This window comes from Centroberyx gerrardi, chromosome 12 (assembly GCF_048128805.1).
Source record: "Centroberyx gerrardi isolate f3 chromosome 12, fCenGer3.hap1.cur.20231027, whole genome shotgun sequence".
In the NCBI taxonomy this organism is placed as follows: Eukaryota; Metazoa; Chordata; class Actinopteri; order Beryciformes; family Berycidae; genus Centroberyx; species Centroberyx gerrardi.
This window is the reverse complement of record NC_136008.1, coordinates 15,908,349-15,927,828: the sequence shown is the minus strand read 5'-3', so window position 1 is coordinate 15,927,828 and position 19,480 is coordinate 15,908,349. Positions and strand designations below refer to the sequence as shown.

The window sequence follows — 19,480 nt, the reverse complement described above, 5'->3', positions numbered from 1 at the left end:
TCTAGGGAGAGTGTAATTTTACTATTGTGAGGGCACGGTTTTTGTTTCATGCCAGCATAGCTTCTTGAAAGTGCGTTTGTGATCGGGCGGGTGGCCGGTTCGAATTACCTGGGAAAATCTGGCCAAAGAAATTGAACGCTGTCCTCTTGAGTAAATCCTGTTGATTGGCACTTGCTCCACTGGAGCTGCTGCGGCCAACATGAGATAGTGCTGGGCAGCTTCCGGGTGTGAATGTGTGTAAATGGAAGAATACAAAACACTGGGTTACTGGAAATTGTATGCATGCTCAATAACCATTCTGGATACGTAAAAAAGCCTGCAGGTTATAGGTACACCGCTCATTGTAGTCATATTTTTTCAGCAACTGATTCATTCAAAACATCTGCCAGACCCTTCAAATGGCTGCAGGATTATTGTAGGCCTACTGTACTGAATGATGGTGAAGTCAACTAATTCCATGTAGGATAAACAGCTAAAAGTCTGTCATCCACATGCATTAAAAAAAATATTTTATAATGAAATGAACGTGGACATCAGCGCAAAATGATGCGTCTGCGACAGAGTTGTCAGTGAACAACCAACCAGTAACCTCGTTACTGAAGTCTAGAACACGCTTGGCCTATTGAATTGCATCTTCTTGGGAGGTCAAGTATGGTGGCGGCAATGTTATGGAGTTTCCGCTGCTCCTCCGCTTCATGCCATCAGGTTAGGAAGCTAGCAAGATAGCTAAGCTAGCGTCACGTTAGGCCTCATAGTAACTGGCAACAAACCAGCGGGAGTGCTAGATCAGACCCCGCTTTTCAGAGTGAGACGGACATCCTTTTATGAATCTGCATGAGAACAGTTAAAACCCTTGAAATATGGTGGTTCTCAAAATCCGAGACCAGGTAAGTGTTCATTGTGTCAAAAGCTAAGTTTCAGCTAACGTTGGTTGGCTAGCTACCTTGATTTCAACAACGCCAGCGGGATGTAACTCGAGTCTCCCGAACTATTCCCTGAAACGGAAGCATTTCATGAAGCGTTTCATGTTAGATGTTAAAATGTCGCATATACGGTGGAAGCTACATTGCTGTTGGATGAATCACATTTACAGTCATGTTCTTTGCAGTAGTAAGAAGCATCGCAATTACATAAATACATTTTTAACCTTAGTAGGGGGTTGTTTAGTAGTAACCAGCTAATGCTAATGTAACAGGGTTCATTTCCAGCAATTAGACTGAGCCCGCGTGATACGTTATAGCTCCGGTTGCTACACAGTTGGGAAGTATCTAGCCAGCATTATGTGATAAAACACTACGAAACTGTGGTTCAGTAGTCGCCTTCTAATAATGGTCGTGAGTTTGATATAGTCACAAAGTCTCTAAAATGTAATATTAGTTAGATAATAAGCACAATAATTTGTGCGCGTTGTTGATTGTACTGTGACAAATCATGTAAAATGTGCTCATTCTTATGATTTATCATACACAGATCTACCTACTTATGAACTTAGTTTGAACACTGGCACTGTGTTGTGGCGTGGGGGGATCTGTCAAGAGCTTTGCTGTTTGTGTCAGTTTCTATCTCGATAGTTCAGTGATTTCGTTTTCTAGAGTGCTAATATACCTGTAACATAGTTAAGTCCTTTTGATCACGGGCCTTACCCTTGTAAGTAGGCCTAACAATTAAACTGTTTTGACTGAGAATCCTAAGATGCTGTAGCCTAGATTTGTTTACAATATGAATGGAAAGCATTCAGTTGATATGGCTCTGTAAAGGTCACAGTGGATGTGTGAGATGAAATGACACAATATTAGCCTTAGACATGTGTCCTGTAACTATATATTTAGCACTTGACACCTACGGGAATAGCTCTCTGTTATCATTTAAGGACGGTGTGTGTTGTGCACACGCCTGCTATTCTTGTAACATATGTATGTGCATGTGTCTTTTATTGTGTGTGTGCATGAATGATCGTGTGCCTAGACTCCAGTGAGCGAGTGGAGTTGCCAAAGAGCTGTCTCCATGGTGATGGTATTAACTAGGCTGGATTGTATGAGGAGGTGCACAGTCGTGCTGCTTGAGAAGCATAGAAAATCTCCTACACTGGTGCAGGACTGGAGAACTCAAACAACAAAATGCAGCTTTGTCTTTGCTTTTCTCTGCTGGGGATTCAGAGATCATCCAAATGAAACAATGTAGGAAGCACAAGTGCCTACTTGTTACCCTGAATTTGTCTCCAGTGAGTCTAACCTCCACTGTGCCCTGCAGATATTCATTGGCATTTTAATAACAGAATGGGGGGATTGTCTGTAGTTTTCAACAGCTACTGTAAGCTAGTAGCTCCCTAGATGGCAATGGAATTCTTTCTCTCACTTAGCATAAATACTTTTTGAGCACCAAGCTGATAAAATGTGTCATATGGCTCAGATTTGTTTTGTGTTATTTGTTGGGTACAACACGGTTTTAAGGGGACAACTTCATCAACTCCACCTAGGTCATGCTTAGGTGTGTACAATTATTTGACTAACTATTGAATTGCAGTATTGACTACTGGATTGCAGCATAGCAAATTAATTGCAATAGATTTTTTTTCCTTTTTTTTTTTTTATCCATTATCATGCAGGCTTAGCCAAATTAATCTGTAAAAGTCTGAAGTCTTGGGAGAGAAAACTTGAGATTGTGGGATATTCAGGTCATTTCCATCAGCTAAATGTGAGAGTGCTTGGCTCTATGCTCAAATTTCATAGAGCCTGACAAAGTACCATGTGAATGACAGGGATAATTCTGTGCTGTGAGCTACGAAACAGAAACATGCAATGTACAGAGACACAGTGAACTTCAGCTAGGTAGATCCAAGCATAGCTAGTTGTATTTAAAATGATTTGTTAAGTATGTGGATCAAACAAAGCCATATAGCCTAAACCAGATGTCTGTCAACGTTGAATCTGCGTCTGTTGGCTGTGCAGTCTCATAAGCTACATGGCTGTACATTAGCTAATTAGCTAGCTGGACATCCTGGTGGGTTCAGTGAGGGATGAGGTCTTAAGGAACACATGTAGTCCGCACGCTACATCACTGTGACTGTTAGCAGGAAAAAAATCCAGCTCACAGAAAAGATTGTATGCAGAGAGAGATTAGCTGCTAACACAAATGCAAAACAGTTTGATTGCGGCTTTTGAAATGAAAAAGCAAACATTGATGTTGAAATCAGTGATGTTCACATTTGTGACGTACAGTGCCTTCATGTGTCATGTTTCAGAGAAATATGAATCACTACATTTTGATTTAGGCCACCTAGGGCTGCTCGACTACGGCAAAAATTATAATCCTGATGATTTTGCTAAATCACCGTTAATTACAATTATTTTGTTTCAAGAAACAAAATTATTTTATTATTCTTTTGCACCTAAACATGTTAAATTTTTCATGTTTTTTTAGTGCAGTATTTCTCATGTTTTTTAGTGCAGTATTCAAAGTATTTCTCAAAGAAGCAGCATCTAAAAAGTCTTGAGAGCTGATTGGTGAGGTGGGCTTTTTGCAAGTTTGGATCTGATAACCTGAACATAACCTGCACTGGCACAGGTTACCAAGGTGATCAACCCCGCCATAAAGTGAGCCACCGACTCGTGAGGCCGAAAAGCCAGGGTTAAGCCTGAAGTTAGCTTGCTAACCCACTAAACTCGCTTCATGAAACAGGCCCTGGTTGGCCCCTGATTTCTGGCAATCAACTAATCAATTAATCGACTAATAGTTTCAGCAGTAATACCACACCTAGAGTTTCAGGGGAACTGAAAATATAACAAAAACCTTAATATCACCAAATTGCAAGATTATGAATCATGGAAATATAAAATCGTGATTTACAATTATGTGATCAATTCTGCAGCCCTAAGCCCTCCTAAATGACAGAATCAGTGTTTTTCCGGCAATTTGGATGAAGTCAGGGAAGAGTTAAGTTTTTGTAGCCAGCCAGGAATGTTCCATCTGGCTCTTTCATGGGTAACCAGTCGCAGCCTCTGGAAGGGATCCCCTACCCTCAGAGCGCTCCCCATCCATGCCAGCCTCCTCCCACAGGCAATGGAGAACTGCTTGATCAAAGACTCAGCCCTCTCTGCTGGTGTTATGGTGGATCAGACAGGGAAGCCGTGGAGCTGACCAACATGACACATGAAGACTCAGTCAGGAAGCTTTCATCATACTGTTCATCAGAAATGACATGGACATTGATTTCAACATCGTTTCCAAGTGCATTTCAAAAGCCCTAGAGATGTAACTGAAGTTCAGAGTGATACAAAATTTTGTAATACAAAAATTTGATCTTATTCAAATTTTATTGTATAATTTGATATTGTATTTGACATTGTAAAGTTGAAAAAATGTTTGTGATTTCAGCTTGTTTCTAATGTCTGGAAAATTACATTCAGAATGGTGTGTTTTCCCTTGTTTGAGAGCGCAAGGCTAGCAGGTTTTACCTTGGGTCATTACACTTTGGTAAGCCCAGCTGAGCTCAATACTGTAGACGATGGACGATGGACTTAAGGTGCAGGTGTTCCTGTCAAGTTTTAACTCTGCTGTGTGGCAACATTTTGGGTTTCCAATTAATGAAGACAATGGCAACAATCCAACTATTCAGACTTATTTGGGGATGAAATTGGTTATTTTGGGGGATGAATTTGGTTTTATTTGAACTGGTTTTAAAAAGATCTTAAAAAAAGGGAAAACTATCCAGTAAATTTACTCTCCGGTAAATAAACAATGGCAACTGCTCAACCGCTTTGAAAAAAACGCTTTGTTAGTCTATTATTTCTTACAAAAATGATAATGAGCGAACCTTTGTGACGCCACAAAGTTACGGAAGTCCAAACGGCTCGTTTAGAGGCTCGGTTTCCTAATATGGATTGTGTGGCTGTAGTTGGCTACCATGCGTTTTGATACTTTCATAATGTTTAGATTTAGATATTCCTCTGTTTTGAAGGCAAAGATGGGACAAGAAAAGATGTGTATGTAATTAGGCTATAGAAACTAATCATGTAAAGTACATGGTGATACTTTCTCTGTGCATACACCCTTGAGATGGGAGGGTCTTGGGTGGAGCCAACTTAACTACCTTCCAAGATGCCTGGGCAGGAATAGCATGATCCATGAGGCGAGTCAGACTTTAGGAAGAACCCCCAAAATCTTCTATTTTAGAGTTTGAATTGAGAAATATTTGATTTTCATCATCTTTCCCACCCTCTGTTATGTTGGATGTGTTGAACCAGGCCAGTGGTGGAAGTTTTTTTTCCCCATTGAAGACGCAGACAAGGAGTTAGTCATGCTAAGCTTCAATTATGTCTGGAGGAAAAGTGAAGATGGACCACTGTCTCAGGAATAGGTCTGGTCTTTGTGCTGGTCTCACCTTGAGCTTTAGGACTTCAGCCATCTCAATACTCTGCTTTGGATCATATGGCTGGACTTCATTCATTCCCAGATTGTGATATTTCAGTATATGCTCAAGTATAGAGAGTTTTCCTGGCAACAGACTAAATAAAGGACAGAAGGAGATAGTGGCAGCTAAGCAGTTGACAATAAATCAATGCAGATAGTCTGCCTCCTTCATGCTGTGATATGTGGAGTCATCATTTTGTTAAAATGTGCAAATGAATGTCTGCACCAGCCCTGCTACCAGAGTATTTGTCTCTTTTTTTCTCACAAACCACATTTTGCTTTGCTATGCTGCAGTCTGTGCCTTTTCAAAATTTTTTACTAGCCTAAACATGATTGTGTGTTCTCTTAGCAAATGAGTCGTGTGTGTATAGTGCTTCTCGAGGACGAGGATCCTGAAATCTCTCTTGTCTCTGAGGTCTCTGCATGGTTATTGTTTTCTCAAGTGGAGCCTCTACTGTTTCAGTCTTTAGAGTCTCATGATCAAGGTTTTCACTCAGTCTTTTATTGTAAAGGCTACTGGTTATAATTATGCAAATCTGAGAAAGTAATGCATGTAAGACAGAAGAGCTTTAAGTCTTGAAACTAATTTTGACCCAATCTCTTTTTTACAGCCTGCTCTGCTGAAAGCTATTTTCAATGTGGACCCAGATGAAGTACGCTCCCTCATATTCAAAAAAGAGGATGTGAATACACAGGTAATCCCAATAGGGCCATATTTATCTCCCCATCTGTTTCCTCATATTATTCCATTATATTTTAAGAAGATCCCCTCTACTGTGAATTTAAAACCACTAATGTATGATTGTCCTTGGAAGGCCTGATACTGAGAAATTCTTTCAGTTTATAGATTACGATTACAAAACAGCACACAGTTGGATTTTTAGAGTTCCCGTCGCTTGTGCGTGATCTGGCTCTGCTTATTTTATTGCATTCCTCTGTTATTGGGTAGGAGGGGGTGTTTGTTTGTTTCAAAATAAGGCTGGTTTATACTTGCTTGAATTTCACTGGGAGCCTTTTCAAGCGGCTGAATCTGTATTTAACCCACTTTTTGCCATAAATGCTGACTGCCTGGCTGTAACATTAAAAGGACAAGTGTTTTTTTGTTTGTTTTTCCTTCCAGCATTATACTGTCAGGAATGGTATAGTGTTAGTGATTTAAAAAAAAAAAAAATGTGAGTTGAAAGTCTGACTCAATGTTACAACAGATCAGCATCATATTTTCCCATATAAAAAAACAGAGAGAGGAATAAGAAACAAGAGCAAACGATTTGTTTTGATTACAGTAGTGTTGTCTTTCTGTTTGCTCATTACAGGACAATGAGAAGAGAACTCCATTGCATGCTGCTGCCTATCTTGGAGATGCAGAAATTATAGAGCTGCTGATTCTGTCAGGTAAGGTTTTCATCCAGAAGAGGACTTAAATAAAGCAGCTATTAAAGGCAAATACCACTCAATTTATTAATTCATGGTATTCTTATGGTCTGGGACAGTTGAAATCAGTATTTTTCAATCACAGAAAAGGTCAACAATGATGTGCTTGGTTTATGTCACAGCATCTGGGCTTCAGAATGGTTCAAATGTTTGCAAGGTGGTTAGCACACTGTAGATACAGCCAAATTTAGCATGCAAATTCTGAAAGTATAGTTTTTCATGACTATCACAATCACCGTCACTCACGTTTTACATATTCTCCATGGAGTTGTACATCTGTGTTACACGACAGATTAAAAGGCCTGACAAACTCCTCTCTCTTTTCTGGCTATTGGAGACAGCAGTGAATGATCATTGATGTTAACCAAACTGTCCAAGAGCATAATAGCTTGTTTGTTTCAAATCTGAAATTCAGCGGAGTTCCCCTTTTTAAGAGCAATTGAATGCATCTACATTCACTATTGTCAGCCAGCTCTACGTTCACCCCTTCCCGTTCTGTTTTTTTCTATATAGAAGTACAATATATGCTGGAGGAGATATTAGAGAACAGTTCTCCATAGTTGTCACAAGTTTTTATTCATTCTGTTAGAAATGCTGCATTAGATGTCGTGAAACTGAGAACTTAAATGGTCTTATAGTTGGTGTTCTCTCTCCTCTAGGAGCCAGAGTAAATGCCAAAGATAACAAGTGGCTCACTCCCCTGCACCGGGCCGTGGCCTCCTGCAGCGAGGTATGTGAATTTGCACCGCTGCATTTTCTATCACACACCCTCACACACTCGCAATTCTAAACAGCTTAGCTTTTAAACTTTCAAGTCCTGTCTTCTTGCAGGAGGCTGTCCAGGTGCTGCTGAAACACTCTGCAGACGTAAACGCCCGAGACAAGAACTGGCAGACGCCGCTTCACATAGCCGCAGCCAATAAGGCCGTCCGCTGCGCTGAAGCCCTGGTCCCCCTGCTTAGCAATGTGAATGTGTCAGACAGAGCAGGCCGGACGGCGCTGCACCACGCAGCCTTCAGCGGTCACCTGGAGGTACTTTTAAGACCCGTTCACACCTACAAAGATAACCATAAACTATAACGAAACATTGTTGTTCAAACATTGACACTACAACCATATCTGTGATACGTTCCTCATCAAACAAAGCAGCAAGCAGCCTAATTCCCCCGCTCCTTTAATTTGATTGGTTGAAAATGTTTTGGATGTTTTTATAGGTATCATTGTAGTGAGAACACAGACATTGTATTTACTTAGGACGATTTAAGTAATTTGTATAGTTGTAGTTATCTTTATAGTTGTCATTCTAGATGTGAATGGGCCTTTAGGCCTAAAAACACACCTATAAGCCTCAGTAGAATTATAGTGGAAGAAGCACTGTAATCACTTGAGTAATAGTATTTAGTTGTACCTTTATGCACCAGCCATAGATTTGATAATACAATATAATAACTTCTCATACAATCTTTTTTTTTTTTTTCTGTCTATCTAATTGTTACATATTGCACTGTCTGTCTGCATGTATTATAGACCAATGTTAAAGTCCATCAGCCATAGTATTAAGGGTTTTTATACACAGTGGTTATATGAATTATGGCTCTGGCAGTGTAAATTGGAAGCAACGACCTAGAATCAATAGTGTTTGGCTTGCTGCTGCCCATGACCCCATCCCTGATGGTTATTTGTTTCTGTTACTGCTGTTAGATGGTGAGGCTTCTGCTTTCCAGAGGAGCCAACATCAATGCTTTTGACAAGAAGGACCGCCGTGCAATCCACTGGGCAGCTTACATGGGTAATAAATGCACCACAGGGATTTTATATCACACTATTAATTTTCCAAATAACTTTAGGAGTTCCTCTCAACTTATGATGGTTGAATGTGTCTAGGACTGAGTATTGGAAAAAAGATGCCTATTGATACTGCTGTACCCGTTCTCTTCTTGTTTATGGATTTTTGTCTGAGGAAATCAAGTGAGCGTGATTTGATTCTGTTTTAGAAAAAGCAGATTGTATATACAAGTGTTGCACACAAAATATTTGACACTTGCATAATGAGATGTGCTTTCATTCACCGGAATGCATCGAAAAAAACTATCATTTTAAAAGTAGAACTGTCAGCATAAAAAAACAAATTCCAACTATACCCTTACTATGCCCTTAATCTCTCACTGTGGTTATAAATCCAAGCCTGATTTATGATGTAAGAATACTGGAAGAATGTGGATATATATTTGGCCAATTAAGTATTTGATGTAGTTTTTGATACTGTATGCTAATGTAGTTAAATCTTTCTCTTTTTGTCTTTAGGGCACATAGAAGTGGTGAAGCTCCTGGCGTCTCACGGAGCAGAGGTGGCCTGCAAAGATAAGAAATCTTACACCCCTCTACATGCTGCAGCCTCCAGCGGCATGATCAGCATTGTCAAATACCTCCTAGACCTGGGAGTGGATGTGAGTCCCACCCACACTGTCTGACTCTCATTACAAAGTAGACATTGCTGGATCACATGCTCTGGTTAGGAAACAACGGAATTGCAATAACGCACCAAAAATCGAGGAATTCATACTGCATGTAATGGGAGTAAAAGTGCAAGAGAAGTTGTTCAGTCTTAATGGTAACAGTATTTGTCGATGGAGTGGATGGAGTCATACCCACTTTCTGTTTATCTCCCCCATTTCCATCTCACTGTCCAGATCAATGAGCCTAATGCGTATGGCAACACGCCCCTCCATGTGGCCTGCTACAACGGGCAGGACGTGGTGGTGAACGAGCTCATAGAGTGCGGCGCTAACGTCAACCAGGTGAACGAGAAGGGCTTCGCTCCTCTTCATTTCACCGCCGCCTCGCACCACGGGGCCCTCTGTCTGGAGCTGCTAGTGTGCAACGGGGCGGACGTCAACATCAAGGTGAGCAAGGATGTTGCTACTCGCTGTTCTAATATGGATTCAGTGGAAAGTGGTTGTTCACCATGATCCGGGAGAGCTGCCGCCCAGTAACAGGTCCTCCTCTTCCTAACACAGTTACGCGCCGTCACTGAGCAACTAGTCACACTAATGTTGCTATTACTAGACAATAATTGGAAAAAAATGAATGAATAAATGAACATTTGTGGCCATGGGAGGTAAAAATACTCTTTCAATACCACTGTTAGTGTTAAAACAGTCACACTTTCATGTACGTCAGAACTTTTAGCCTTTTTTCTTTATGTAAAAGTTATTTCCCCCAAATCGTTTGGTGCATGGAAATATTCGCAGATATGTTGTGTAGGATCTTGATAGATGCTAGATTTTGTTTTTTTTACAGGGGGGAAAATGTCATTAATGCAGTTTCACAGTGTTTTATTCAAATCCTGAGCCTGTCTAGGATATTCTATAGTTGGAGAGAGCCATAATTATGACCCACATCATGATATCAGCGTGTTTCTGTGCCATTCCAGAGTAAAGATGGTAAGACTCCCCTCCACATGACAGCCATCCATGGGAGGTTTTCTAGGTCTCAAGCAGTCATAAAGAATGGTAAGCTCCTCTAAAGATTTGGCCTCATTCACTTTATTTCTCACATTGGACTTTAAAACTTAAGTGCTTCTCAGTGAATCGCTGGTTAAGTGCTTGCTTGGTGTTTCTGTAGGTGCTGAGATTGACTGTGAAGATAAGAATGGAAACACGCCACTGCACATTGCGGCTCGATACGGACACGAGCTCCTCATCAACACCCTCATCACCAACGGAGCTGACACTGCTAAGTGAGTGGGCCCATTCGCTGTGACTTGCCCTTTTTCAGCAATGCTCCGGCTTTATACATTCTGGCGAGGCTGCACATTGATACCTTTGCAGAGCAGACATGTATTGAATGTCACGTAACTGATATAGGCGATTCTGTACTGTCAACAGGAATTACCTAGCCTCCATTTAGCGCCAGTGTGGATTTCACTATACAGAGGCGTTAATGTCTGGATGAAAGTGGGATAAATCAATATGATTATGTCTTGTTTCAGACGCGGGGTTCATGGCATGTTCCCACTACATCTGGCTGCTCTCAGTGGATTCTCCGACTGCTGCCGGAAGCTCCTGTCTTCAGGTGCACACCTCTGCAACTTTCTGCATATTATACAGCTGTCAACTGTAGTAATAATTCAACAAGTTACCCTACAAAAAAATAAGTCTTACATTTGAATAGCTTGGATATTTTGGTTCATACATTGTTTTCATTTGTTGTTTGGTTGCGTGTTTTGAAAAGGCAAACATTCTGGACCGGGTGTCACTTTGCTATCCAAAAGGCCTTTACCTGACACCTAAACACCTTGATATATTTAGAGCATAACTTCAGTGACTGATGGATGTAGTGTGAACTACACTTCAGGTGGGTCATGTGGTGCTCATAATCCTCTACTCTGACGCAGGCTTTGATATTGACACTCCTGATGACTTTGGAAGGACCTGTTTACATGCTGCAGCTGCTGGAGGGTGAGTGTAGGACAGTCGAAAGTCTTGTTTAGTGTTAAGGTAAAGTTCATGACCTACAACAGTAGAATACCAGTTCATCTCAACCTTCCCCCCTACAATTCTCTCTAACCCCTCAGAAACTTGGAATGTCTCAATCTTCTCCTCAACACGGGGGCAGACTTCAACAGAAAAGACAGCTTTGGCAGGTCTGTAGCATTGAATAGTGGATCTAGAGTTTGTGTTCTCCTAGTGTCACTTTCAAATTTGAACAGTGAACTGAAGTGTGTTTGCTTTTCCAGGACCCCTCTGCATTACGCTGCTGCCAACTGTAACTACCAGTGCCTGTTTGCTCTGGTGGGCTCTGGGGCCAGCGTCAATGACCTGGACGAGCGGGGCTGCACTCCTCTCCACTACGCTGCTGCCTCTGACACAGATGGAAAGTCAGTATACTTCCATAATTTGACATGATAAACAAGGTGGTTGTTATTTAGCAGAGAGCGATATTTGAGGGTTTGTCTGCATGTCATACAAGTTCATTTGCAGTATATGTTATGCTGAGTGACAGGACCTGATGTATCATTTCAAATTTAACAAAACAATTTTTATTTTCTTAACTGCATCCTCTCTGTTGTGCCTACAGGTGCCTGGAATATTTACTGCGAAATGATGCAAATCCAGGGATCCGGGACAATCAGGGCTACAATGCTGTGCACTATGCCTCTGCGTACGGACATCGCCTCTGTCTGGAGCTGGTGAGAACTGCACCCCACAGTACAAGCCGTGTGACATTCAACACCTCGTATGACTGAAATGTCCAGTCATACGCTTTATTGTAATGATTTCTGATGCATTTCTACTTTTGCCATATTGTTTTACAGATTGCTAGTGAAACACCTCTAGACGTGGTGAGTGTAATTTGTACCCTTTCCTCTTTGTGTATCTGTAGCTTTTTATGTAAATGGGTCACAATTCCATTTATATCTATTGTACTGAGCTTCAAGGCTAAGCTAGTAACCACATTTTAAGGAGTTTGTAATTTATGTACCGGATTCTTTCAGCTAATGGAAACCTCAGGGACAGACATCCTGAATGACTCTGATGTCAGAGCCCCCATCAGCCCCCTGCACCTTGCTGTGAGTAATACTGCTTCCATTGTACATTGTTGTCGGCTGCCATGTCAGGAGTACATGAGTTATTGTCATTATCTTTGATGTAGACGTGTTCATGCTGGACATTTTTGTTCTTTTTTTAGGCATACCATGGCCACCACCATGCTATGGAGGTGCTGGTACAGTCTCTGCTGGACCTGGATGTGAGGAACAGCCAGGGGCGAACACCTCTAGACCTGGCTGCCTTCAAGGGCCATGTGGAGTGTGTGGACGTCCTCATCAACCAGGGAGCCTCCATCCTGGTCAAAGACTTCACCCTGAAGCGAACCCCCATCCACGCTGCAGGTATTGGACCTGGAACTTGATAGCTCGCTCAAACTGTAATCGGCACAATTGTTTGCCTCTATTTGATTTTGTAGCGTCAAATACAGAATAATGGAGTAATGCTAATGGAGTGTTCTTCATTCCCCGCAGCTACTAACGGCCATTCAGAATGTTTGCGTTTGCTGATCGGAAATGCTGATCTTCAAAGTGCGGTTGACATTCAAGATGGGAACGGACAGTAAGTAAAACTTGGTTGTGAATTTTATTTATTTTTTTACTTGTAATAAAGTTGCAAGCTAATGACTGACGTTATTGCCTATTGTCTCTCAGAACCCCTCTGATGCTGTCGGTGCTAAGCGGACACACAGACTGTGTGTATTCTCTGCTCAATAAGGGAGCCAGTGTAGAAGCCAAAGACAAGTGGGGCAGGACGGCTCTGCACAGAGGAGTAAGGAGATCATCTTGCCATTCTTGCATACACACGCATACATAGGGCTGGGACAATTTTTGATACCGGTACCTTAATTTGATACCAGTAGTACCAAACTGTACTTTTCGAATAAAAACATATGCAATGCAATGGCCTAAATTTTGACTCATCATATAATTTTGCCAACTAAACGAAATTTGAACTTGTAAGTGTGAAATTTTTATGTATTTATTTTTTTTCTTCACTTTAACAGTATAAAACAAGGTCTTATGAACAAACTATTTGTTAAAAATGCAATTTTACAATATAAGAGAAAATCACACTTTGGTTTAATCCACATGATCAGATTCAAGATTTAATTACAGCTATTAAAACTGTTTAATAGCTTTAAATGGTTTAAAAAAGAAAACAAGCAATTTTGTCACTTTTTTTTTTCTTGGAGTCACACACACTACAGCTCTCTTGCCTCTAGCTGCTCATTGTGCATCACTATTGTTATTATTATCTCTATCAGCTTCTGCGACATTGTGTGCTTAATCTGAGCAAACTGAGAGATGAAGGTGTAGTGATGCGTGAACAAGTTTGTTTTTCCTGCCTGTGGCTAGTAGTTGCCTAGCGAACCAATTAGCAGTCACCTCAGGTTTTAGAACAGGTATGGTGAGTAGATGGAAGACGATGTAAGATTAACCATTAAAGTACCAAACTTTGCCACTGAATGTTTCGAGAGTCAATGGTTCTAAAGCGATTTGGTCGGTACCCAGCCCTACACGTACACATACGCACAAATGTTCCTTCTCAGCTGCGGAAAAGATAAACTCCAATACTCGAGTCAGTTGTTCTTATCAAATCAGAAGTCATTCAGTGTATGATCAGTCGTCAGTAGTGACACTAACATCCCCTCCTGTCTGTCCTCAGGCAGTGACTGGCCACGAGGAATGTGTGGAGGCCTTGCTTCAGCACAGCGCCAACTTCCTGGTGCGGGACTGTAAAGGGCGTACCCCGGTCCACCTGGCAGCGGCATGTGGACACATTGGGGTACTGGGAGGCCTGCTGCATGCTGCCCAATCAGTGGAAACACTTCCTGTCCTTACAGACAACCAAGGCTACACCCCTCTGCACTGGGCCTGCTACAATGGTACAGACACTATGGTTTAGAGATATTTGTAATAAAGTGACAGCTTAAAAACATAGATTTATGGAAATTGTACATCTGATATTTTTATCTAAATCAACGGCTCATATAACAGTTCGTACAGTCAGTCCCTACGGTTTCATATTTACTGTAGCCAGGGCTCCACAGTGGTGCCAAATTAGTAACATATGCTCCTGAAGATAGGCATGCTGCTACAATAGTGACAAAGGACCATGTGCAAGTTGAGATTCAAAGTAGGCATGGGCAACTACAATTTTCATAGCTCATGCTTATACATTTTCTTGTGCATCCAATTTTTACATTTAGAAAAATGTTTTAGTTGGAAAAATGTCTTTGTAGAGCGGTGATTGTCAAAATCTGGCCCTGGTTGACGCTTTCTGTCCTCTAGGTCATGATACGTGTGTGGAGGTCCTGCTGGAACAGGAGGTTTTCCACAAGACGGAGGGCAATTCCTTCAGCCCCCTCCACTGTGCTGTGTAAGATCCCCTGCTGCCTTCCATTTTGATAACCGCATCTGAGGACAGAGCAACCTCTAGCAGATAAAATAATGGTATTCTCTCTCTTCTGTAGGATCCATGACAATGAAGGTGCTGCTGAGATGCTGATAGATACTCTGGGCCCTGCCATTGTCAATGCTACAGACACTAAAAACAGGTGAGCACACTAGTCTAGTAAATTAAAAGTTCATATTCTGTATAGGTTGAATGATTAATTATAGGTTCAGGAATAGCTCTACTTAGAAGCCAGCACTCCTGTTTCTAGTGAGTGCATAAGTCACAATCAGTTTATCCTGGTCTCTCAAAAAAGATTGCCTCATTGAAAAGGAATCCTTTGCTCATGTTGTTTCTGCAGGACCCCCCTGCATGCAGCAGCCTTCACTGACCATGTGGAGTGTCTGCAGCTGCTGCTGGGCCACAACGCTCAGGTCAACAGCATCGATGCCACAGGGAAGACCCCACTCATGATGGCTGCCGAGAATGGCCAGACCAACGCTGTCGGTACGAATGCCCCGCTGCCTTACCACCTGACTGGAAAATATCACTGTGGGACGAAATAATCTGTGCAGTGCAGAATAGACTTCAACTTGTTTTCCCTCTTGCTCTCTCTTTCACTTTCTCACACTCCCTGTTTAGAGCTGCTGGTGAGCAGTGCAAAAGCAGATCTCACTCTGCAGGATGCGGTGAAGAACACTGCACTTCATCTTGCCTGCAGTAAGGTGTGTATTGCCATTTGATGGCGCTGTTGTTCCATTCTACAGCAGCTAATGTGTACAATTGGATACTTCTGTTGATATATACAATATTATTCATGTCATATTTGGTTGTTGTTTTTTTATATTCTTCTAACTGTATTTGACTTATTTTCTATAGGGACATGAAACCAGTGCCTTGTTGATATTGGAGAAGATTACAGACAGGAACCTCATCAATGCCACTAACGCCGCCTTACAGACGTATGTATCACTTGTACTGCATTAGTGTCATATCCCCTGCTACATCTGTGTGATACAGTGGACTGGTAGTGTTGGTGGTTTACTGTTGGGGTCTTGGGTTATTACTGTAGTGATATAAATTTTAGAATATTGACTTTCATGTGAGTATATCTGTTTTATTTTTCCTTAAGGCCTCTTCACGTGGCTGCAAGAAATGGTCTGACTGTGGTGGTGCAAGAGCTGCTTGCGAAGGGAGCCAGTGTACTTGCAGTCGATGAAAACGGTGAGATTCATGATAACGTTGTTCCCTTACTATTTAGCATCACTTTGCATTTAACATCAGGATTGATTTTAGCCATGCCAGTAAAACTTGCGTGCTGATGGTTGCTCCTGAAAGCGACCACTGTCCTCTGCAGGCCACCGTAGGGTATATTGTGGGAGCTTTTGACTGGGGGATTCTTTCCGGTGCATTCTGGGTGGAAAAAAAATGCAGCGGTTTTTGATCAGAAACCAACCGAGTGCACAGCCTGAAGCAGTAGAAAATGTTTGGCAGCAGGCAGCCAGCCGTACAAGAAAATGCCGACCCAACACAAACCACTGCGCCAAGAAAAATAAAACGACCAATATGGTGAGAAACTCAACAATGGAGGGGTGGAAGATGGACTGGTTGGGGACAGAGAGTGGGGAAAACGGCACCATCCTGTTCTGTAAGGCCTGCAGCGAGTTTCCAGCAGTGAGAAAGAAGTGTAGGACATGTGGCACTTTATGATCTGTGGCATATTATGGTCATCATTATGGTCTAGCGAGCTAGACCTCCCATCCACTGTAGCTGGAAGGTCTTGAAACCTGAGACAGAGCTGAACAATGTGCTCTAATCGAAATGTGTTCAACCTTTGAACGTTAAGTTTCATTGGTTGCCAGATATGTCGCTCAAATGAGGCTAAGCAGCATCATTAAGTCGCTAAGCACCTGGAGTTTACCTGATGTACAACGGCATGCAAACATAAATACTGATGCCCGTTGTTTGGACCAAGCATTGGACACGGCCGTAGATGAGCATGGCCTTGTTTGAAAGCTGAGCTGGTCATATTATTAGAAATTTTTTTACATGTTCTCTCTTTCAATAATGACACGACGGATTAGAAAGAAATCACTATAGGCAACATTAAAGAGTCAAAGTTTCTGGTTAGGACCAGGTAACTGAAAAGGATCAAATTCAGATCAAGGGAGCAAAAAATGCCTTCTGGAAAAAAAAGTTAATTTCTTACCCTGTTGTTGCATAGTATGTCACTCTCACTGGTACACTGTCATTGTTCCAGGTTACACACCCGCCTTGGCTTGTGCCCCCAACAAAGACGTGGCAGACTGCCTAGCCCTCATCCTAGCCACCATGATGCCTGTGTCCCCCTGCGCCCCGGCACCTACCCTCCCTTTCAGTGCCATTAACCACTACACCACCAGCCCCTCCAAGAGCGTCACCTTCGACAGCCTGCCCGTGCTGCGCAGCGAGCACAGCTCCTACTGCAGCTTCAACAACATCGGCCACCACGACGGCTTCTACAAGGACGAGGAGCTCAACGACTCAGATTCAGAGACATACTGAGGGCCGGCCCGGTGCAGGAGGAAGCGACAGATGCATAAAACACACACAAACACACACACACACACACACACACACACACACACACACATACATACAACACACACTGTGTCTTAAAATCACCCACCGCCAGCTTGGGAGGGCAGGAGAAGAGACAAGCCCACACAGGAGCCTTAAGAGTCCCCCAGAGAGCAAGAGAGGGAGGAGGTGCAGCAGGCTGGCCCACACTCATCCCGACCTCGTCCAGCACCAGGTGTCCTTCCAGCAGATACTGGACTCCAGCTACCTGCTGCTTTACCAACACACCGACTTCCTGAGTGCTACAAACTGTACGTGTTGGGCGGACTGCGATCTTTTTACGGCAATAACACGTTGAAGAGGGATTAGTAGCACTTCACAGAGAGCAAAACCGACAGGGACCAAAAGATGTGGAAGCGTTTTAAGCCAGTTTTAACTGTATAAATGGGATTGAGAATTTTTGGGTTAATTGATTGACAAAAAACGAGCCAGGTTTCATTTTTGTAATTTTTGTGAGGAGCTATAGGAGGCTGATATCCGCACACTACAACCGTCAGAACGCACTTATCCTCCAAGTCTGTAATTCATATAGGGGGAAAATCGTTTATTTTTTAAGATCAAAGTTTTAATATACCCATATTCATGTCTTAAACTCCTTGCCCTCTAGAAAAAAAAATCATATTTACTGACCTGAGTAATTTAAAAATATTTGGTATGTGCAACAGGTTACTTTTAAGTTGATCAACCTTACCTTTGTATATTGAATTGTCCATTGCGGTTTAGTCTTTCATAAATAAATTATTTGTGTACTTTCAGTTCTATTTATAAGTCATCATTTTGTGCCTTCATTAGTTACTGAGAAAAGATGGTTTGTAGGGGCAGCTGTAAAAGTAAACAATGATGCACACTAGGTAAGTACTACAACATTTGTAAAAAGCACTGATCCAATACGGAGGTATATGAGGCTCAGCATGCCTTGCTTTGTGAGGAAGAAACACTGTAAACCAATGGTAGGACAGCATTTGATTTATTTTCTGTTAGAATGATATTTTTGCTCTTATATTAGTCAATGTTCCTTGACAGGTTTTGCTTGCTTTAACTTCAAAAAAGAAACCACTCAATCCTACATGATTCAAAACTCCCTGGTTTTGTCTTTAAAAAAATCATTTTAACTGGAAATATGTACAATACATTTGCTAGCTTCATCAAAGTGGAAAAGGAGATGATTTTTTTCTTTTCCTTGATTTTTCTTCAAGAGGGATGAAACTAGCATGTATATAGAAATTATGACTGTGAATTCAATGCTCCCATGAATTCTTTCAGTACCTGAGATTGCTGTATATTTTATGAGTAATAAATAAATGAGTTATTTAATAATGAACATGAGTCTTTTATGGAGTATTCCCTTTAACAATGTCAAAATAAATGGCACACATTAGGCAGATTGATATGTCTAAATACATAATTAACTGCCTATATTATACTGAAAGCTAATTCCCAGGCACTAATATGATTGAAGTCCAATATAGTATAATTTACTGAGTGATATCTAAACAGCCAGCAGTATAAGGTGTCCTTTTGGCTTTAATTTGATGGTGCACTTAAGAATCAAACCTCAAACATAATGTAAATATTATGTAATTTTGTCTTGTAATGATAATATCAGTTACATAGTCCAGCAATATTTGGTCTGCTGGGGTGGATAAGTGGAGGCAGCAGTTGATATTTGTTAATGTGATAGCTTTGGTGTTTTTATTTTACAGCACTTTGTTAGGAAAAGTGCTATACATATGTAGTAATTATATAATTTGTAATTATTTAATTAATAAAGAATTGCCCCCGTTTAGTAATAGCTTTTAGGGTTTTAATTTAACGTGGCTAGTATTGATGTCAGTAATACAGATGAAGTTATGACAGTGTGGTGGCAGTATATAAAAGGGCAGCATTACTAGAGGAGAAACAAATGGGATTCAACACATTCTTCTTGGAAATCAACACAATTTAGGATGTGAGATTAAATAGAATTTGGTACATTTTTGTGTCATTGCAAAAATATTAACTGACAAGTTTAGATAACTAAGATTGAGTCAAAAGTGAGAAGGATTCGTATTATTCATACTTTTGAGATTGTCACT

At 41.3% G+C, this 19,480-nt stretch overlaps 1 protein-coding gene across 2 annotated transcripts; it reads left to right on the top strand.

Moving 5' to 3' along the window:
- The first annotated feature begins 741 nt into the window (after positions 1-741).
- ankrd28b (ankyrin repeat domain 28b) lies at positions 742-18,726 on the top strand. Of its 2 annotated transcripts, XM_071900468.2 has the most exons (28): positions 742-887; positions 6,021-6,104; positions 6,723-6,801; positions 7,500-7,570; positions 7,672-7,872; positions 8,542-8,629; positions 9,145-9,287; positions 9,531-9,743; positions 10,274-10,352; positions 10,465-10,579; positions 10,832-10,914; positions 11,237-11,300; positions 11,417-11,485; positions 11,579-11,719; positions 11,920-12,031; positions 12,158-12,184; positions 12,338-12,412; positions 12,532-12,733; positions 12,863-12,950; positions 13,043-13,160; positions 14,058-14,277; positions 14,684-14,771; positions 14,866-14,949; positions 15,148-15,293; positions 15,429-15,511; positions 15,666-15,748; positions 15,919-16,010; positions 17,047-18,726. In XM_071900468.2, exons 1-28 carry the CDS (start codon positions 861-863, stop codon positions 17,328-17,330), a joined length of 3,159 nt encoding a protein of 1,052 aa, XP_071756569.1. In that variant the 5' UTR covers positions 742-860; the 3' UTR covers positions 17,331-18,726. The 2 variants fall into 2 exon arrangements, with proteins under 2 accessions (XP_071756569.1, XP_078143557.1); XM_078287431.1 differs by lacking the exon at positions 6,021-6,104.
- Positions 18,727-19,480: the final 754 nt, after the last annotated feature.